At 42.3% G+C, this 18169-nt stretch overlaps 1 protein-coding gene across 1 annotated transcript in view; it reads left to right on the forward strand.

Moving 5' to 3' along the window:
* LOC136429219 (C2 domain-containing protein 5-like) overlaps window positions 1-18169 on the forward strand; it is a 68498-nt gene that overhangs the window by 23910 nt on the left and 26419 nt on the right. Inside the window, 5 exon segments of the mRNA XM_066419092.1 lie at window positions 2048-2149; window positions 6101-6190; window positions 6924-6981; window positions 16516-16569; window positions 17549-17623. Coding sequence (XP_066275189.1) covers window positions 2048-2149; window positions 6101-6190; window positions 6924-6981; window positions 16516-16569; window positions 17549-17623 — 379 coding nt within the window.

The following is an 18169-nucleotide window of genomic DNA, read 5'->3' on the forward strand; positions in this document are numbered from 1 at the left end:
GGATACATACACATTGAACAAGATTGGTGACAATATGCTGCCTTGAGGCAAACCATTCATAGCGGTAAATGTATCCGAGAGGGTGTGGCCCCACCGAACACAGAATGACAACGTACTATACCACACGACCAGGAATCTAACTAGGTACATCGGAACCCCTCGATCCATAAGTTTTTTAAACAATGTCCAGTGGTTGACACGGTCAAACGCTTTGGATGCGTCCAGAAAACATGCAAATACAGGAGAGCCCCTTTGTCGATAATACTGAATAATTTCTTTGAGGGCAAATATACATAGATCAGTTCCATGTTTCTTCTTAAATCCGAACTGGTTGCTCAGGGAGCATAGGAAATCGTCAAGGTATGTCAATAGTACAGATTCGATAACTTTTAACAAGGAGCTGGCAATTGCAATCGGACGATAATTGTCCTTGTTCGAAGCATTACAGCTGGGCTTCTTCAATACAGGGACAAGTACAACTTTCAGAATGCTAGGTGGCACATAGGCGTGTCTAAGCATAGAGGAAATTAAAAATGAAAGCAGAACGGGTAGTTGGGGCCCGGCGTTCTTGAGATGCTCAGCTGAAATGCCCTGCACGTCACTAGCCTTCCCATTGGATAAGTCATTGATAGCATCACATATCTTTCCTACTGTTACCGTGGTTACATCGCTAACATCGGATTCCATTGCATGCATAACAGATTGCTTTTGATTAGCGGACTTAACCGAATTAAACAAGGAGCTGTAATAGTTTCTCCACATATTGGCAATATCTGTAGCCCCCGTGTAACCATCAACCGTGTTGGGAAGATTTGGCTTGGAGCGGTTTTGCGAACGCAGAGCATTCCAAAAACTCTTGCAACCCCCCTGATGAAGATGCATGGCAAGCGCGTCCGCTCTAGACTGGGCCTCAGAGCGGCGACACTGCCTCAGTAGCAGCTTAAATTTCGCCCTTGTTTTACGCATAATATTCCAGACCGCTCCATGCCTAGGACGGCCCAACTGCCGCCAGAGAAGGAAAGCATCTCGGGCGGCTTGATGGGCCTCCTTGACAACGGCGTTCCAGCTTTAGTCATGCTTGACCTATACATTAGCACCCTGCAACAGCTGGGGTTTTTAACAAGGGTGGACTGTAGTTAGGGGGCAGAGGGTTAATTTGGTGTGACCACCCCTACTGGCACCAGCCAGGGGAAAGGGTTTCCACTTCCCCTTCAGTCCAAGAAGACTGGGTGATAAATGATGATTAATGGACAGGGGTGTATGCTGGCATTAATGCTCTGTTCCAAAGGGAGCAGAGGGAATCCAGCATTAATGCCCAATGTGCTCCGCTAAGGAGCGCGTAGTGCGGCATTAATGCTACATTAAACAACAGCATGTGTTCAAAAATTCGTATTTTCCTAGAGCTATCGTAGAGTGGAACTTGTTACCATCAAGTGCTGTAGAGACATCCTCATTAGATAGCTTTAAACAATACATGCAGTTAGATATGCAAAGGTTAGGTGTGACAGGTCGTTAGGTATGATATAACCAGCTGCTGCCGCACTGCGTGCCTGTGAAGCTGGTGTGTTACGCCGAAGGGCGGTTATACCGGCTATACAGATACAGATACAGAAGCTGGTGTGTTACGCCAAAGGTTATACCAGTCCTGCTATACATATACTGAAACCAGATTTGATTTAGCACTCACCATCCCCCTTTTGCATGACACACAAGCTTCACATGCACGTGACAGCGGTTTGCCTATAGAATGAATTGTCACACCAGAACCATTTGTATCCAACTCCAGTTGCTGTTTCAAGCTATGTAATGAATAGGCTGTACTGTCTTGATGATGACAGGCTCTATTCTACACTTGTACTAATGTCACTGTCAATGCCATTTTTGGGGCTGTAGGTTTTCCCACATGATTATTCCCAACCTTATCATACAAAGGCATTCCTTTAAGGGTATCTGTTTATGAAAAAAAGTAGCATGATGAAAAATAAGACATGAGAATCTCTGAAGATTGAGAATTGGTTCTTCACGCCATGTTTATTTGTGTCCCCAGGACGTCAGATGAAGTTGCCATGAGCTGTAGCGCATGCCACATCCCATACGACCGTCTCAACACACCCTTCCCCATCACCCTAGAGAACTGTGCTGTTTGTAGGTGGGTACAACACACCCTTCCCCATCACCCTAGAGAACTGTGCTGTTTGTAGGTGGGTACAACACACCCTTCCCCATCACCCTAGAGAACTGTGCTGTTTGTGGGTGGGTACAACACACCCTTCCCCATCACCCTAGAGAACTGTGCTGTTTGTAGGTGGGTACAACACCCCCTTCCCCATCACCCTGGAGAACTGTGCTGTTTGTAGGTGGGTACAACACACCCTTCCCCATCTCCCTAGAGAACTGTGCTGTTTGTAGGTGGGTACAACACACCCTTCCCCATCACCCTAGAGAACTGTGCTGTTTGTAGGTGGGTACAACACACCCTTCCCCATCTCCCTAGAGAACTGTGCTGTTTGTAGGTGGGTACAACACACCCTTCCCCATCATCACCCTAGAGAACTGTGCTGTTTTTAGGTGGGTACAACACACCCTTCCCCATCACCCTAGAGAACTGTGCTGTTTGTAGGTGGATACAACACACCCTTCCCCATCACCCTAGAGAACTGTGCTGTTTGTAGGTGGATACAACACACCCTTCCCCATCACCCTAGAGAACTGTGCTGTTTGTAGGTGGGTACAACACACCCTTCCCCATCACCCTTGAGAACTGTGCTGTTTGTAGGTGGGTACAACACACCCAGCTTCCCCATCATCCTAGAGAACTGTGCTGTTTGTAGGTGGGTACAACACACCCTTCCCCATCACCCTTGAGAACTGTGCTGTTTGTAGGTGGGTACAACACACCCAGCTTCCCCATCATCCTAGAGAACTGTGCTGTTTGTAGGTGGGTACAACACACCCTTCCCCATCACCCTAGAGAACTGTGCTGTTTGTAGGTGGGTACAACACACCCTTCCCCATCACCCTAGAGAACTGTGCTGTTTGTAGGTGGGTACAACACACCCTTCCCCATCATCACCCTAGAGAACTGTGCTGTTTGTAGGTGGGTACAACACACCCTTCCCCATCATCACCCTAGAGAACTGTGCTGTTTGTAGGTGGGTTACAACACACCCTTCCCCATCACCCTAGAGAACTGTGCTGTTTGTAGGTGGGTACACCACACCCTTCCCCATCACCCTAGAGAACTGTGCTGTTTGTAGGTGGGTTACAACACACCCTTCCCCATCACCTTAGAGAACTGTGCTGTTTGTAGGTGGGTACACCACACCCTTCCCCATCACCCTAGAGAACTGTGCTGTTTGTAGGTGGGTACAACACACCCTTCCCCATCACCCTAGAGAACTGTGCTGTTTGTAGGTGGGTACAACACACCCTTCCCCATCACCATAGAGAACTGTGCTGTTTGTAGGTGGGTACAACACACCCTTCCCCATCACCCTAGAGAACTGTGCTGTTTGTAGGTGGGTACAACACACCCAGCTTCCCCATCATCCTAGAGAACTGTGCTGTTTGTAGGTGGGTACAACACACCCTTCCCCATCACCCTAGAGAACTGTGCTGTTTGTAGGTGGGTACAACACACCCTTCCCCATCATCACCCTAGAGAACTGTGCTGTTTGTAGGTGGGTACAACACACCCTTCCCCATCACCCTAGAGAACTGTGCTGTTTGTGGGTGGGTACAACACACCCTTCCCCATCACCCTAGAGAACTGTGCTGTTTGTAGGTGGGTACAACACACCCTTCCCCATCACCCTAGAGAACTGTGCTGTTTGTAGGTGGGTACAACACACCCTTCCCCATCATCACCCTAGAGAACTGTGCTGTTTGTAGGTGGGTACAACACACCCTTCCCCATCATCACCCTAGAGAACTGTGCTGTTTGTAGGTGGGTTACAACACACCCTTCCCCATCACCCTAGAGAACTGTGCTGTTTGTAGGTGGGTACACCACACCCTTCCCCATCACCCTAGAGAACTGTGCTGTTTGTAGGTGGGTTACAACACACCCTTCCCCATCACCTTAGAGAACTGTGCTGTTTGTAGGTGGGTACACCACACCCTTCCCCATCACCCTAGAGAACTGTGCTGTTTGTAGGTGGGTACAACACACCCTTCCCCATCACCCTAGAGAACTGTGCTGTTTGTAGGTGGGTACAACACACCCTTCCCCATCACCATAGAGAACTGTACATGTGCTGTTTGTAGGTGGGTACAACACACCCTTCCCCATCACCCTAGAGAACTGTGCTGTTTGTAGGTGGGTACAACACACCCTTCCCCATCACCCTAGAGAACTGTGCTGTTTGTAGGTGGGTACAACACACCCTTCCCCATCACCCTAGAGAACTGTGCTGTTTGTAGGTGGGTACAACACACCCTTCTCCATCTCCCTAGAGAACTGTGCTGTTTGTAGGTGGGTACACCACACCCTTCCCCATCACCCTAGAGAACTGTGCTGTTTGTAGGTGGGTACAACACACCCTTCCCCATCACCCTAGAGAACTGTGCTGTTTGTAGGTGGGTACAACACACCCTTCCCCATCACCATAGAGAACTGTACATGTGCTGTTTGTAGGTGGGTACAACACACCCTTCCCCATCACCCTAGAGAACTGTGCTGTTTGTAGGTGGGTACAACACACCCTTCCCCATCACCATAGAGAACTGTGCTGTTTGTAGGTGGGTACAACACACCCTTCCCCATCACCCTAGAGAACTGTGCTGTTTGTAGGTGGGTACAACACACCCTTCCCCACCACCCTACAGAACTGTGCTGTTTGTAGGTGGGTACAACACACCCTTCCCCATCACCCTAGAGAACTGTGCTGTTTGTAGGTGGGTACAACACACCCAGCTTCCCCATCTCCCTAGAGAACTGTGCTGTTTGTAGGTGGGTACAACACACCCTTCCCCATCACCTTAGAGAACTGTGCTGTTTGTAGGTGGGTACAACACACCCTTTCCCATCACCCTGGAGAACTGTGCTGTTTGTAGGTGGGTACAACACACCCTTCCCCATCACCCTAGAGAACTGGGCTGTTTCTAGGTGGGTACAACACACCCTTCCCCATCACCCTAGAGAACTGTGCTGTTTGTAGGTGGGTGGGTACAACACACCCTTCCCCATCACCCTAGAGAACTGTGCTGTTTGTAGGTGGGTACAACACACCCTTCCCCATCACCCTAGAGAACTGGGCTGTTTCTAGGTGGGTACAACACACCCACACCACTGTACCAGGCCTTTCCTAAACATGTTAGATATATCTTTGCAATGCGCCAAATCATCTTGTATGTTCAATATTTAAAACAAATTAAAAAATACAAGCTTTTACGGTAACAGAATGAGTTTTAAAACCTGTACAATGCACTTAGGACAGTATTCTCAATAAACTCAAGATGATTTATGTTCAGAATGACCTGGCAGTCTTTAACCCTGTTGTAAAAGACATATTTGACCATTTATCTCTCCTGATCATGATGGTGTGCTGGCCCAGATCTTTGTATGATTAACCCTACCTCTGTAACCAACAGGGAATTGGGTGCCAAACGGCTACTTCAGCGTGCTATTAGGCCACATCAATTTAATTTCTTGGTAAACAGATTTTTAAAAAAAATTTAGCACAAGGACATCATTAAAACAGAAGGCTGGGGTGAAAACTTGCACCTGACCCTGTTCACTCCCTGAAACTGTGTGCACCAAAGTACAAACTTTTCTCTGAGATTCTGTTTTCATGTTGATTTCCCAATCTAGAATTTTTTTCAAAATCTGTTAACCAAGAAATTAAATTGGTGTGGCCTAAAGGTTAAATGAAGATTGAAAAGGATGGATTTGTGTATTCTCAACAAAATCTTTGACCCTCTTGTTAAAGACATATTTTACCATTATATCTCCTGGCCCAGATCTTTGTATGATTAACCTTCTCCCTGTTGCCTAACTCTGTAACCAATTGGTGCCTGTGGGAAGTGGGTGCCAAACGGCTACTTCAGAGTGCTTAAGGTTAAATGAAGATTGAAAAGAATGGATTTGTGTTCTCTTTAGGCATGGAAAGGTCCCCGATGTGCTGTTCACCACTATAGAGCCTCCAGTGGACCTGCCTGTTACAGGGCATGGGTGTCTAATACAGGCCAGGTGAGTTAAATTTTTTAGTTTTTTTAAATTTTTAAATGTAGATTTACCACATTTGTGGAAGGATTGACATAACAGGTGACTATCACCTTTTCAAGATGTCAACCCAGACCAGATTGTAAGGTTTGGACCATCTCACACCGGGGCATGCCCCTACTCTTTTTCAAACGGTTTGGTGGGATACGCCAAAAATAATTACTCAAGCAACTGGATAAGATTTTGAAACAGTCAGACGTTTCAGACAGTATCCACTGTCTTTCGTCAGTGACTAACGATAGGACTGAGAACACCAGCTTTATACCAAAACTCTGAATAGATATGTTAATGAGGTAAAGACAATTTAGGATGTCTTGAAGTAGTCTTCAAAAAGAAGATTAATTCAAGACAAAGTTATGCCAATAGTTCAATTAGCTACTGTTGTTCTAGTACAGTAACTAAATGTTGCTTGTCCGGGGGTGGGGGGTGGTGGGCAGTGCATTATCCCAGGTGCCTGAAAGTTGAACGCGTAGACCGCCTTTCCTGTTGAGGGCGGGGTTGTACATCCTCTCATATATTGCTTCTCTAATTCCCCGTTCGAACCAGCGTTCTTCACGATCTAGGATGTCCGTGGATTCGGTTTGGTGGGATCTTTAACGTGCGCGGGGTGTGGCTCTCCCCAAACACGGGACTAACATTATGATAGCAAACCTGAAGTATATGTAGCTCAAATACTTAACTCTAGTTTTGTCTGTTCCAGAGTGTGCAGAGGAAAGAGAAAACTACAAGGGGAGGCAAACGCTGCAGCTGTTAGTGATGTAAGTCAACTTTCTGTCAACGTTTTTTTTTACCCTTTATTCATTCCATTTAATTTTATTCGCATCTGTTTAACGAGCATTGGACAAAAAGCTCAAATGCTTACAGTTATCCTCTGCTCATAAACTAGTAAAATAATAACAGTAACTACAACGGAGGTGAACTAATACTTACAAACATCAGGTACCATACAAATCCAGTTGAAACGAAATAACAATCCAAGTGATCAACATCATATACATGTAACGAAGTATACACATGGCTGGTGTATCAATATATACAAACTAAGCCAAACAAATCTTCCAGTATGTGAAATAAAGTTGAAAACAATGTTGCAAATGAGGCAGTTGGTAAAGGTATGGGAGATTTACTTTATAAATTTTCCCTGTTTTCTGTTAATCTATTACCTTAATGGTGCCTATTTAGCTCCTTCATTAGGGAGAAAGCTCACTATCTTTCTTAAGCATCCAAAATACTGTGAATCTTGAAATGTTTGCGGTAGCTTTAAGTTTCGCAGTTGTCATGGTGACCTTTCCTCCGCCAAATCTTGACACCACAAATATGCCTGGTATTTCTACTGTACTTGTATTTCGAGTGGCTGTCAACACAACATTTCGACTGCAAAAGCTCTTTTCCCTTTCTAACGCGAAATCAAGTCCCAGCAAAAATAGATAAATTTTACAGTAAACGGCTTTTGAGAAGTAATACACATGACTAAACCATATACATGTACAATGTATGACATTGGAGGGCTCTAAGTATGAAAATTTCTGTTGCCTACTGTACTGCAAGCTTTTATCAGAAACTTTACAATGCAATTTGGAGAAACCTCTTTCAAATACTCGTTACAAGTAATACAGCACTGTACTACAGTCTACAACACGAGCATGAGATGGTAAAGATAGTCCCATAGCCTATTTGGAGGTCTGTCTACATGTATGGATAGATTAGGACACACCAATTTAATTTCTTGGTTAACAGATTTTTTAAATATATTTTAGCTCAAGGACATCATTAAAACAGAAAGCTGAGGTGAAAACTTGCACCTGACCCTGTTCACTCCCTGAAACTGTGTGCACCAAAGTACAAAGTTTAACTTTCCTCTGAGATTCTGTTTTCATGTTGATTTTCCAATCTAGCATTTTTTCAAAAATTCTGTTAACCAAGAAATCAAAATGAATTGATTTTGAGCCCTCCCTTAAAAAAATGCACAATGAAACATATAGCTGCAATACAAAACTAGCTCCACACAATGTGCAAAATGATAATATATTTCTTCTGTACACTTGTACCATCCTTTTATATCGTGATTGTCTTACTCCATCAAAAGCATTTGGACCAGGATCAGGATATACAATCACATACGCAGTGCTTTGAAGTCATATGAAAGTGCCAGAAAACATCATACAATTCATTGATATATGCTTACTTCTTGGCTAAAACATGTACCGGGGCTGTCTCCAGGACCCGTCCTTCCGTCTCGGGACGGAAATTTTCTTGTTGGGACGGGGAAAAAATTCTCCCTTTCCGTCCCAATTTCTGAACTTTAGGACTTGAAATTATGAAAAGGTATCTTTGTAAGCTTAAAATGACAAATTTAACAACGAAAATTAAAAACTTCGGCTCCCAAACAATGAGTGGGACAGAAAAAAATTCAAAGCTAACAAATTTAAAGGGACAGAAGCACAACCACCACTCAAAACTTACAGCCACAGAATTGAAAGTGATTTTCTTAAAACATATACAAATATTGGATTATTTACAGTACTGTAATTCTTGTTTCTTTCACTGTAACCTCATGTTCACTGTTTTCACGGTCACCTCTGTACCGTGAACTTATCATCACCGTGAAAAACCTGTAATTGTTATTATTTATGATTCCTTCACAGTCACACATCTGTTCTGTAAATCACTTGCCGCCACCGTGACCTTAAAGTTCAGTGAAAATGTTCATTTTCCTTACACCGTGTAATTTTGCTACTGTGAAGATAAAGTGAATTTACACAGTTATCACTGTCATACATGTAGTAATATACATGTAAGGCCACACCAATCTACTTAGTGGTCTCTTTCAGGGGGAGATTCACATAACTGATAGGGTGTAAATGGCTTACTTAATCCAATAAGGTACAAATAAAGCACATCTGGCATACATTCAACAGGGCTCGAGATACTGGGTGCATGTGCACCTGTGTGCACCCAAAATTTTTGACTGGGTGCATTGGTGCACCTAAATATTTTTGTACTCTATAGGGTAATGGTTCTTTTGTACACTAGCATACAGAATATTCTTGAAATTTTAGTATCAGAAAAAGCAATATAACCTTTTGTTGTACTTTATTTGATGTATTGCTTGGATGAAATTTGAAATATGGATAGAATTACAGATTGAAGTCCTTAAGAGAGGCAGTAGCGTCAAACTTATGTTTTGCTGACATTCAACTTTATTTTATGTGGTGCACCCAAAATTCTTTCTGTGCACCTAATTTTTTTGGTTGGGTGCACCGGTGCACCTACATGTATTTGCAAAAACGAATTTGAGCCCTGTTCAACCTTCACATTCTGTACAATGTATATGTACATTCTGTAGTTACCTGTCTTTGATAGCATTGTTAATTTGATTCAATATCACAAGCAGAATTGTATCACAATCGTCTTGGCTCACTAAACCTAATAACAGTAGCTCGTCTGAAGTCTTTTTTTGCATTAATTCAACGTTCACATCTCTGTTTTTGCTAGAAGCATCAATATCCAATATCACAAGCTGAATTGTATTTGTACCACAATCTTCTTGGCTCACTAAATCTAATAACAGTAGCTCGTCTGAAGTCTTTTTTGGCATTAATTCAATGTTCACATCTCTGTTTTTGCTAGAAGCATCAATATCCAATATCACAAGCTGAATTGTATTTGTACCACAATCTTCTTGACTCACTAAATCTAATAACAGTAGCTCGTCTGAAGTCTTTTTTTGCATTAATTCAACGTTCACATCTCTGTTTTTGCTAGAAGCATCAATATCCAATATCACAAGCTGAATTGTATTTGTACCACAATCTTCTTGGCTCACTAAATCTAATAACAGTAGCTCGTCTGAAGTCTTTTTTGGCATTAATTCAATGTTCACATCTCTGTTTTTGCTAGAAGCATCAATATCCAATATCACAAGCTGAATTGTATTTGTACCACAATCTTCTTGACTCACTAAATCTAATAACAGTAGCTCGTCTGAAGTCTTTTTTTGGCATTAATTCAACGTTCACATCTCTGTTTTTGCTAGAAGCATCAATATCCAATATCACAAGCTGAATTGTATTTGTACCACAATCTTCTTGGCTCACTAAATCTAATAACAGTAGCTCGTCTGAAGTCTTTTTTGGCATTAATTCAATGTTCACATCTCTGTTTTTGCTAGAAGCATCAATATCCAATATCACAAGCTGAATTGTATTTGTACCACAATCTTCTTGACTCACTAAATCTAATAACAGTAGCTCGTCTGAAGTCTTTTTTGGCATTAATTCAATGTTCACATCTCTGTTTTTGCTAGAAGCATCAATATCCAATATCACAAGCTGAATTGTATTTGTACCACAATCTTCTTGGCTCACTAAATCTAATAACAGTAGCTCGTCTGAAGTCTTTTTTGGCATTAATTCAATGTTCACATCTCTGTTTTTGCTAGAAGCATCAATATCCAATATCACAAGCTGAATTGTATTTGTACCACAATCTTCTTGACTCACTAAATCTAATAACAGTAGCTCGTCTGAAGTCTTTTTTTGGCATTAATTCAACGTTCACATCTCTGTTTTTGCTAGAAGCATCAATATCCAATATCACAAGCTGAATTGTATTTGTACCACAATCTTCTTGACTCACTAAATCTAATAACAGTAGCTCGTCTGAAGTCTTTTTTTGGCATTAATTCAACTTCACATCTCTGTTTTTGCTAGAAGCATCAATATCCAATATCACAAGCTGAATTGTATTTGTACCACAATCTTCTTGGCTCACTAAATCTAATAACAGTAGCTCGTCTGAAGTCTTTTTTGGCATTAATTCAATGTTCACATCTCTGTTTTTGCTAGAAGCATCAATATCCAATATCACAAGCTGAATTGTATTTGTACCACAATCTTCTTGACTCACTAAATCTAATAACAGTAGCTCGTCTGAAGTCTTTTTTTGGCATTAATTCAACTTCACATCTCTGTTTTTGCTAGAAGCATCAATATCCAATATCACAAGCTGAATTGTATTTGTACCACAATCTTCTTGACTCACTAAATCTAATAACAGTAGCTCGTCTGAAGTCTTTTTTTTGCATTAATTCAACTTCACATCTCTGTTTTTGCTAGAAGCATCAATATCCAATATCACAAGCAGTATTGTACCACAGCCTCCTTCAGAACAACCGAGAAACCTCTGCTTGTGATTTTTTTCTCTTCTTTCAATCAAGACCGTTTATGCAACTGGACTCAAGAAACAACTGATTACATATAGATTGATGCAGCCTGAGCAAAATGCAGCTGAATCAATTAAATGTCTCAGCACTCGGGCCACGTACCTGTCTCCAGCTTTAGATGTTTTTTCTGTCAAACTCATTGTTAATATTTGTTGTTGAATCTATATATATATCATTTAAGCTTGCGAAAATAGTCTAAATGCTTGTCCCAACACAGAGGACACTGTCACTTGCCATGAGAAGTTATTGTCCCATCTTCTGTCACTTCTGCCTGTGTGCAACATGTCCATTCTGTTATGTATCATGGGTTGGGCCTCGTTTGTTCTGCATGTTGTGATGTCGTTTTGTCACACATTTCCACAGTTGAACACCTGCTACTGTCTCTTCTTAATCTACTGTGTCCATCACATACTGTTTGAAAGCCAAACAGGGAAGTCATCGTTCTAGACTTGTCTTCTTATATTAGAAATAAGTTGTCTAGTATGCAGCTTCAATATGCTCTGACAGTTACAATGTACCCGGTGACTAAAGTAAAAACAGAAACAGATGCATTTATCAACTGTTAATCATGATTGTGATTCTTCAAAGCTTTCAGTCTGTCATGACAAGTGGGGAGACTTCCAGATCTCAAGCCATTTAAATATGTTTTTCACAGAATTCTTGCTGTGAGATGTCAGCACCCATTACATTCGATGACAAATGACACCCTGTCATGACAATTACATTGTACAGTGGGGACACTTCCAGATCTCAAGCCATTTGAATATCTCCAATACTGTTTTTCGCAGAATCCTTGCTGTGAGATGTAATGTGCAGACATAATACGTTTGACGACACCCTGTTACACAGTGATATTGGGCACAACCTCGTTTCTTTCTACCCATAGTGTCTGATGTTTGCTTTACACACTTATAGATTATTGCCAGTGCATATATCATGCCGTGGGAGCCGTATGATATCATTTTGTTTTTCAGATTTTGAATCAATCAATTCTCCAGTTTTAAAACACCAATACTTTGAGTCCCTAAATAAACATTGACAGCTGTCCTTATTTGTCAGAAGCTCTATTATTTTCAAATTGCCCAAATTTTGGGGCTGCAGACTGGTTTTGTTATTGTCCAGTGTAGGTTGCTTTTGGATGCAGGTCAACATCAGAAATGCCGGATATCCGAGGTTCTTTTTTCAAAACCGGTAATTCTCACCTGCTAACATTTTGGTGTCTGTCAGACACTTTCTTCAGAGCTAATGACTGGAGTTACTGTATTGCTTCTCACTGCTATGAGTAACTGAAGTAACCAATGCAATTAAACTAAAAAAGAGGAGTTTTTTTCTTCCTCACTTTCGTGCAAAGTAAAAGGTGAAGGTAAAGCAGTCATCTTCAATGAGGTGAAGCATGATGCTTTTTCAAGTAGCTACATGCAAGGAGCAAAGTAAATAGTAATTTCCTACCTGAGTGTGTTGCAGCTGTACTCACTCTAAATGCTTGTCACTTGCCATGAGAAGTTATTATCCCATCTTCTGTCACTTCTGCATGTGTGCAGCGTGTCCATTCTGTTTAATAATGTATCATGGGTTGGGCCTCATTTGTTCTGCATATTGCGATGTCGTTTTGTCACACAGTTCCACAGTGGAACAATTACACCTGCTACTGTCTCTTCTTAATCTACTGCGTCCACCACATACTGTTTGATAGCCAAATAGGGAAGTCATCGTTCTGAGTGTCATTTCTGCCCAAGTGTGTCTAACCTGTGTCCATTCTGTTATCGCGGATAAAGCCTGCCTGTTGGGATGTTGTTGTTTTGTCTCACGGTTGATCTTCCATGTCCACAATCTTCTGTTTGCAGTGCCTTGAAAGTGGTGCTTACTCTGGTTGTTCTGCCTCTGTTTGGGCTGGACTGGGAGGTGGTGCCTACTGGCCATATGCCTCTGCCTGTGTTTGGGCTGGACTGGGAGGTGTTGCTTGCTGGCCATGTGCCTCTGCCTGTGTTTGGGATGGACTGGGAGGTGGTGTCTGCTGGCCATGTGCCTCTGCCTGTGTTTGGGATGGACTGGGAGGTGGTGCCTGCTGGCCATGTGCCTCTGCCTGTGTTTGGGCTGGACTGGGAGGTGATGTCGGCTGGCCATGTGCCTCTGCCTGTGTTTGGGCTGGACTGGGAGGTGGCTGAATTCTCGCCTTGATGCCCATTGCCCGCCGTCAGGAATGCTGTAGACAGCCATCTCCATGTCCTGGCCTTGATGTACAGGAGGTGGTGCCATTGCTGCAGGCAGGTTTTGAGGCATGCCGCACAGCTCCCTCAGAGCTGGTCGGAACTCTGGGTGCCTGAAGCTGTAGATGATGGGGTTGACCACAGATGAAAGTGTCAGGTAGATCAGTTTGGCTACTTGGGAGGCGATGAGTAGAGAGACCGATTCTTCTTTGTGCTTATTGTTCTGCACCCGATGAACGACAACCAGGAATATGGATGATGCCACCAACACAGCTAGAATCGTGATGTGCGGTGCCATTGTCTTGAAGGCCTTGGTTTGGCAGAGCCACAGGTTGCGGTTCTCGTCCCTCTCCTGCTGTTTCCTGGCCTCCTTGAAGACAAGGTAGTAGATTATGGCAATAGCAATGGCAGCCAGTATTACCACAATGTAGCAGATGCTTCTGAAGATGGCAGGAATGCTGGTGCTGGTGAGGGGCTCTATTTCACAAATTTTTGTTTGTAGGCTGACACCGGAGTCCTGTAGTCGATGAATGATTGCTGATCCAGCTCCGAAGAACATGGCAAAGGCCCTGACTGCAAGTATGCCAAAGACGACGCGCTTTGTGGTGACTTTTGTGTTGTAATGTAGTGGTTGGCAAATGAAGTAATACAGTTCTATTGCCATCAAAAGGTAGGCACCAAACATGAATACTAATGACATACTCCCCACCAGCTTTTGGACCCAGCACGCCTCTTGGAATTGGCTGCCATCTTGACTGAAGAGAAGACAGAGTTCTGTGGGAATCATGCAAACGGTGAAGAAGATGTCGTCAACAGCCAAGTTACAACGAAGAAAATGGCGCGGTTTCTGGAGAAGCTCTTTTTTCCAGACCAGGTAGATGGCCAGCAGGCCGCACCCGACAGCCAACACCAGGCTGATGAGGAGATATGCTGTCTGGAGACCAAGAGACAGTGCACTGTCAGATAGGGTGCGATACATTTGCTGGAAATCACCAAAAGTATCACTTGCTTTTCCCTCCATGTTGTATGATCACTGCACTTTGCAGATGAGCTGCTGCCTGTTTCAGAAATTTTCTGACGCTTTGGTACAGAAATCGAGAAAGAAATGTCAACCCCGCACTAGGAACCTCATGCAGTGAAAGTGTAGTACTACGTAAGAGGGCTCTCAAGATATCCTCTGCAAGACCATTGGTTACATCTGGTGACAACACATGTGGTTGCTAGGATGCACCTTTTGTGACGCACTGCTTGATGGAATTTGATTTAGATGCAGCATTGAAGTCAGAAAGGGCCTGCCATACATGTTAAATGTAATTACTGCTCATTCCTTGCAGGAATAAATTAAAGTTCTCTACTATCATGTAATCGTAGCAAGGCTATTCCAGTCCTGGGTTCTCAGACATTGTAAAGGCACCCAAAGCATTTCATGAGGCTTAAACACTGGAAATATTCTAGTTGCTGTAATCTTTATGAAATTTACATTCAATGCCACTGTTTACCACATTTGCGTTCGGATTTCTTATCAAAAGTGCGCAAAAACGGTAAAAAAACAATCTACATGGTGACCTTTTAGTTTCACGCACTTACTGTAAATACTGTAAATGCCATAGCCCCGCCCACCTCCGTCAAAACGTAGAAATGCAAAATCAAAACATAAAAATGCAAATATTTGACAGACATGCAGTCACCCTCTCATTGGTCGAACCGCTAATTGTGATGGACAGTCAGGACCAGTCTATTAGGGCTTGGATTTTCCAAAAAAATTGGAGCGACAGGGTGAAAAAATGAAAAATAAAATTCTTGCAAAAAAGTCAAGAGTAAAGATAAAGGCTTGGTAATACCACAAAGAATAAGTACTGTCAGACTGAGTGTAAACATGATTATTAAGTTTTCCACTTTTCATGTTACATTTTCATTCTTTAATGTAGTACAATTCACTGTTGTCTGATGACTTTACTGATGATGATTTTTCTTCCATTTCTTTAGTAAACAGAAAAAAACATCAAAATACACTAAGTGTTTGTGAAATGCTTCTTATGATTTTCATTGTCAGTGGTAAAATTTGTCCTTTTTTAAAAATATAAGTCAACGTAGTGTTCATTTTAAGTCACCACAAGGGTTTTTCAACATTATGATAGCTGCAATATTTTCTCATTGTTGTGAAATGATAATAAATTTTAAAAAATAGTTAAAAAAGGAATTAAGGGAGTGACATGTTTGAGAAATTGTTGACAATCAGTCCATTATATGTTCATTCTTACATGACATCAGGTATACTATATAAAAGTGCCCTGCTTTGACATTTTTGTACATTTCTTGTCTAATTCTATTGTCTTAAACAGCGATTGGCGCTCATCTTCATAATTATAAGGAACAATCAAGTAAAAAGTGGGTTTCATTTTCAACATATAGATGGTCACAGAATATACAATAAAGGTCTTTCTCAAGTCATTAAAGAAAGGGAGGACAGTAACTACCGAAAATAATTTCATCAGGTTGGTAGAACATAGGATATTTGGAGTTTCTTTTAGCACAACCAGGTAATCTCACCTGCTGACCAGTATGGATCAGGAAGTCATCACCAGTGATGAACCGAGACAAGGGGGGATACAAGCTCAGCCATATTTGGGATTACGTTCTCGCCGCAAAAGTGCCACCTACATCGGCTACTTATAGCGGTGAGAAGCAGTACTCCAGTCAGAAGCTCTGAAGAAGGTGTCTGACAGACACCGAAACGTCAGCAGGTGAGATTACCTGGTTGTGCTAAAAGAAACTCCAAATATCCTAGGACAGTAACTAGTTTGCTCATCTTTGCCAGTCTTAGTCTCAAACTCTTTTTCTCTCTTGACCTTTTGCTGCAGGTGTTGCCCTTCATGGAGTACGAACTTCACCGACAGCTCATGCACAAATTGAAGGTGAGTGGGAGGTGTACCCGTGGAGCAAGCGGTAACACAACCCCGTTGCTTTGCCATCTGGATCAAATTCCGTGGATCCGAGGGCCCGAGTTTGATCCTAGGGGTTGACTCCAGCTCGGACATGTTGTTAGGGATTGCATTCGTCATTTTGGATGGTGACGTAAAGCCTGCGGCCCCGTGTATGAGGGAGCTTTGGGCATAAGCCTCAAGCGTCAAACCTCTGCTCGTAAAAGAACCTAACACACTTATCGAGAAGAGTAGGGGTGACCCGGTGTGCTTGGCCAAAATCGCGAGCTGTAACGAAGCCGCATTGCACCTAGCCTACCTGTAGCTACTTGAAAAAGCATCATGCTTCACCTCAAATGAGGATGCCTTGAAACGAAAAACGAACGGGACGTGATCTGGCGACCAGTTCTCATCTAGATTCCTTGTCTGAAGTTGCAATACAAACATGCCTGGGCTTATGCAATGCCCTATGACAATACAGGATTTCCATCTTTTGAAAGATGATACTGTTTAAAGGCACCCAGAGCATTTTATGAGGCTTGAAAACTGGAAATATTCTAGTTGCTGTAATCTTTATGAAATTGACATTTAATGCCACTGTTTACCACATTTGCGTGCAGACTTCTTATCAAAAGTGCTCAAAAGGTACATGGTGATCTTTTAGTTTCACGCGCCTAGTGTAAATACTAGACCGATACCACAGCCCCGCCCACCTCTGTCAAAATGTAGAAATGCAAAATCAAAACATAAAAATGCAAATATTTGACGGACATGCAGTCACTCTCTCATTGGTCGAACCACTAATTATGATGGACAGTCAGGATCAGTCTATCAGGGCTTGGATTTTCTATCAGTTCTCACCACACAATGACATGGTATCTTTGCTCCTTTAATGTCGATATGTAATGGTATAGTGTTATAATTGAAACTTACTATGTGTAGGAATGACTGGAAATTTCTCCATATCCTTCAGGCAAAAAGCATGAACAGCCTGTTTGGTCTGAATGTGGAGATTTCTGTGGGTGAAACTCTCATCATAGGGATTGCGGTAAGTACACATCAATGTTTCTCTACTATACTCAGGGCTCGAAATTCATTTTTGGAAAAAGGTGCACTGGTGCACCCAACCAAAAAAAGTAGGTGCACTGAAAGAATTTTAGGTGCACCACATGTCAGCAAAACATATCTAAATCTAAAGCTCTTGAGAACTTCAATCTGTCATTCTAAAGCTAATTTCAAACAAGTAGTACATCAACTTAAGTACAACAAAAGGTTATAGTGCCTTTTCTGATACTTACAGAACCTGAATATTCTGTATACTAGTGCACAATACCCTATTGCATACAAAAATATCTAGGTGCACAGGTGCAGCAAATTAGGTGCACAGCTCCAATTTTGGGTGCACACAGGTGCACATGCAGCAACTATTTCAAGTCCTGCTACTATAGATACAATACATTCAAAATGTGTTGAGTAGAAAAAATCTTTCCCACACCTTGTATTTAGGGTGGTGCCATCAGTTTTTTGTTTGTTTATATTATTACCTTCACCAATAAAGAATATTTTTGATTGCCTATTGATGATCTCCTCATGC

The sequence above is a fragment of the Branchiostoma lanceolatum genome, chromosome 3, assembly GCF_035083965.1.
Source record: "Branchiostoma lanceolatum isolate klBraLanc5 chromosome 3, klBraLanc5.hap2, whole genome shotgun sequence".
NCBI lineage: Eukaryota > Metazoa > Chordata > Leptocardii > Amphioxiformes > Branchiostomatidae > Branchiostoma > Branchiostoma lanceolatum.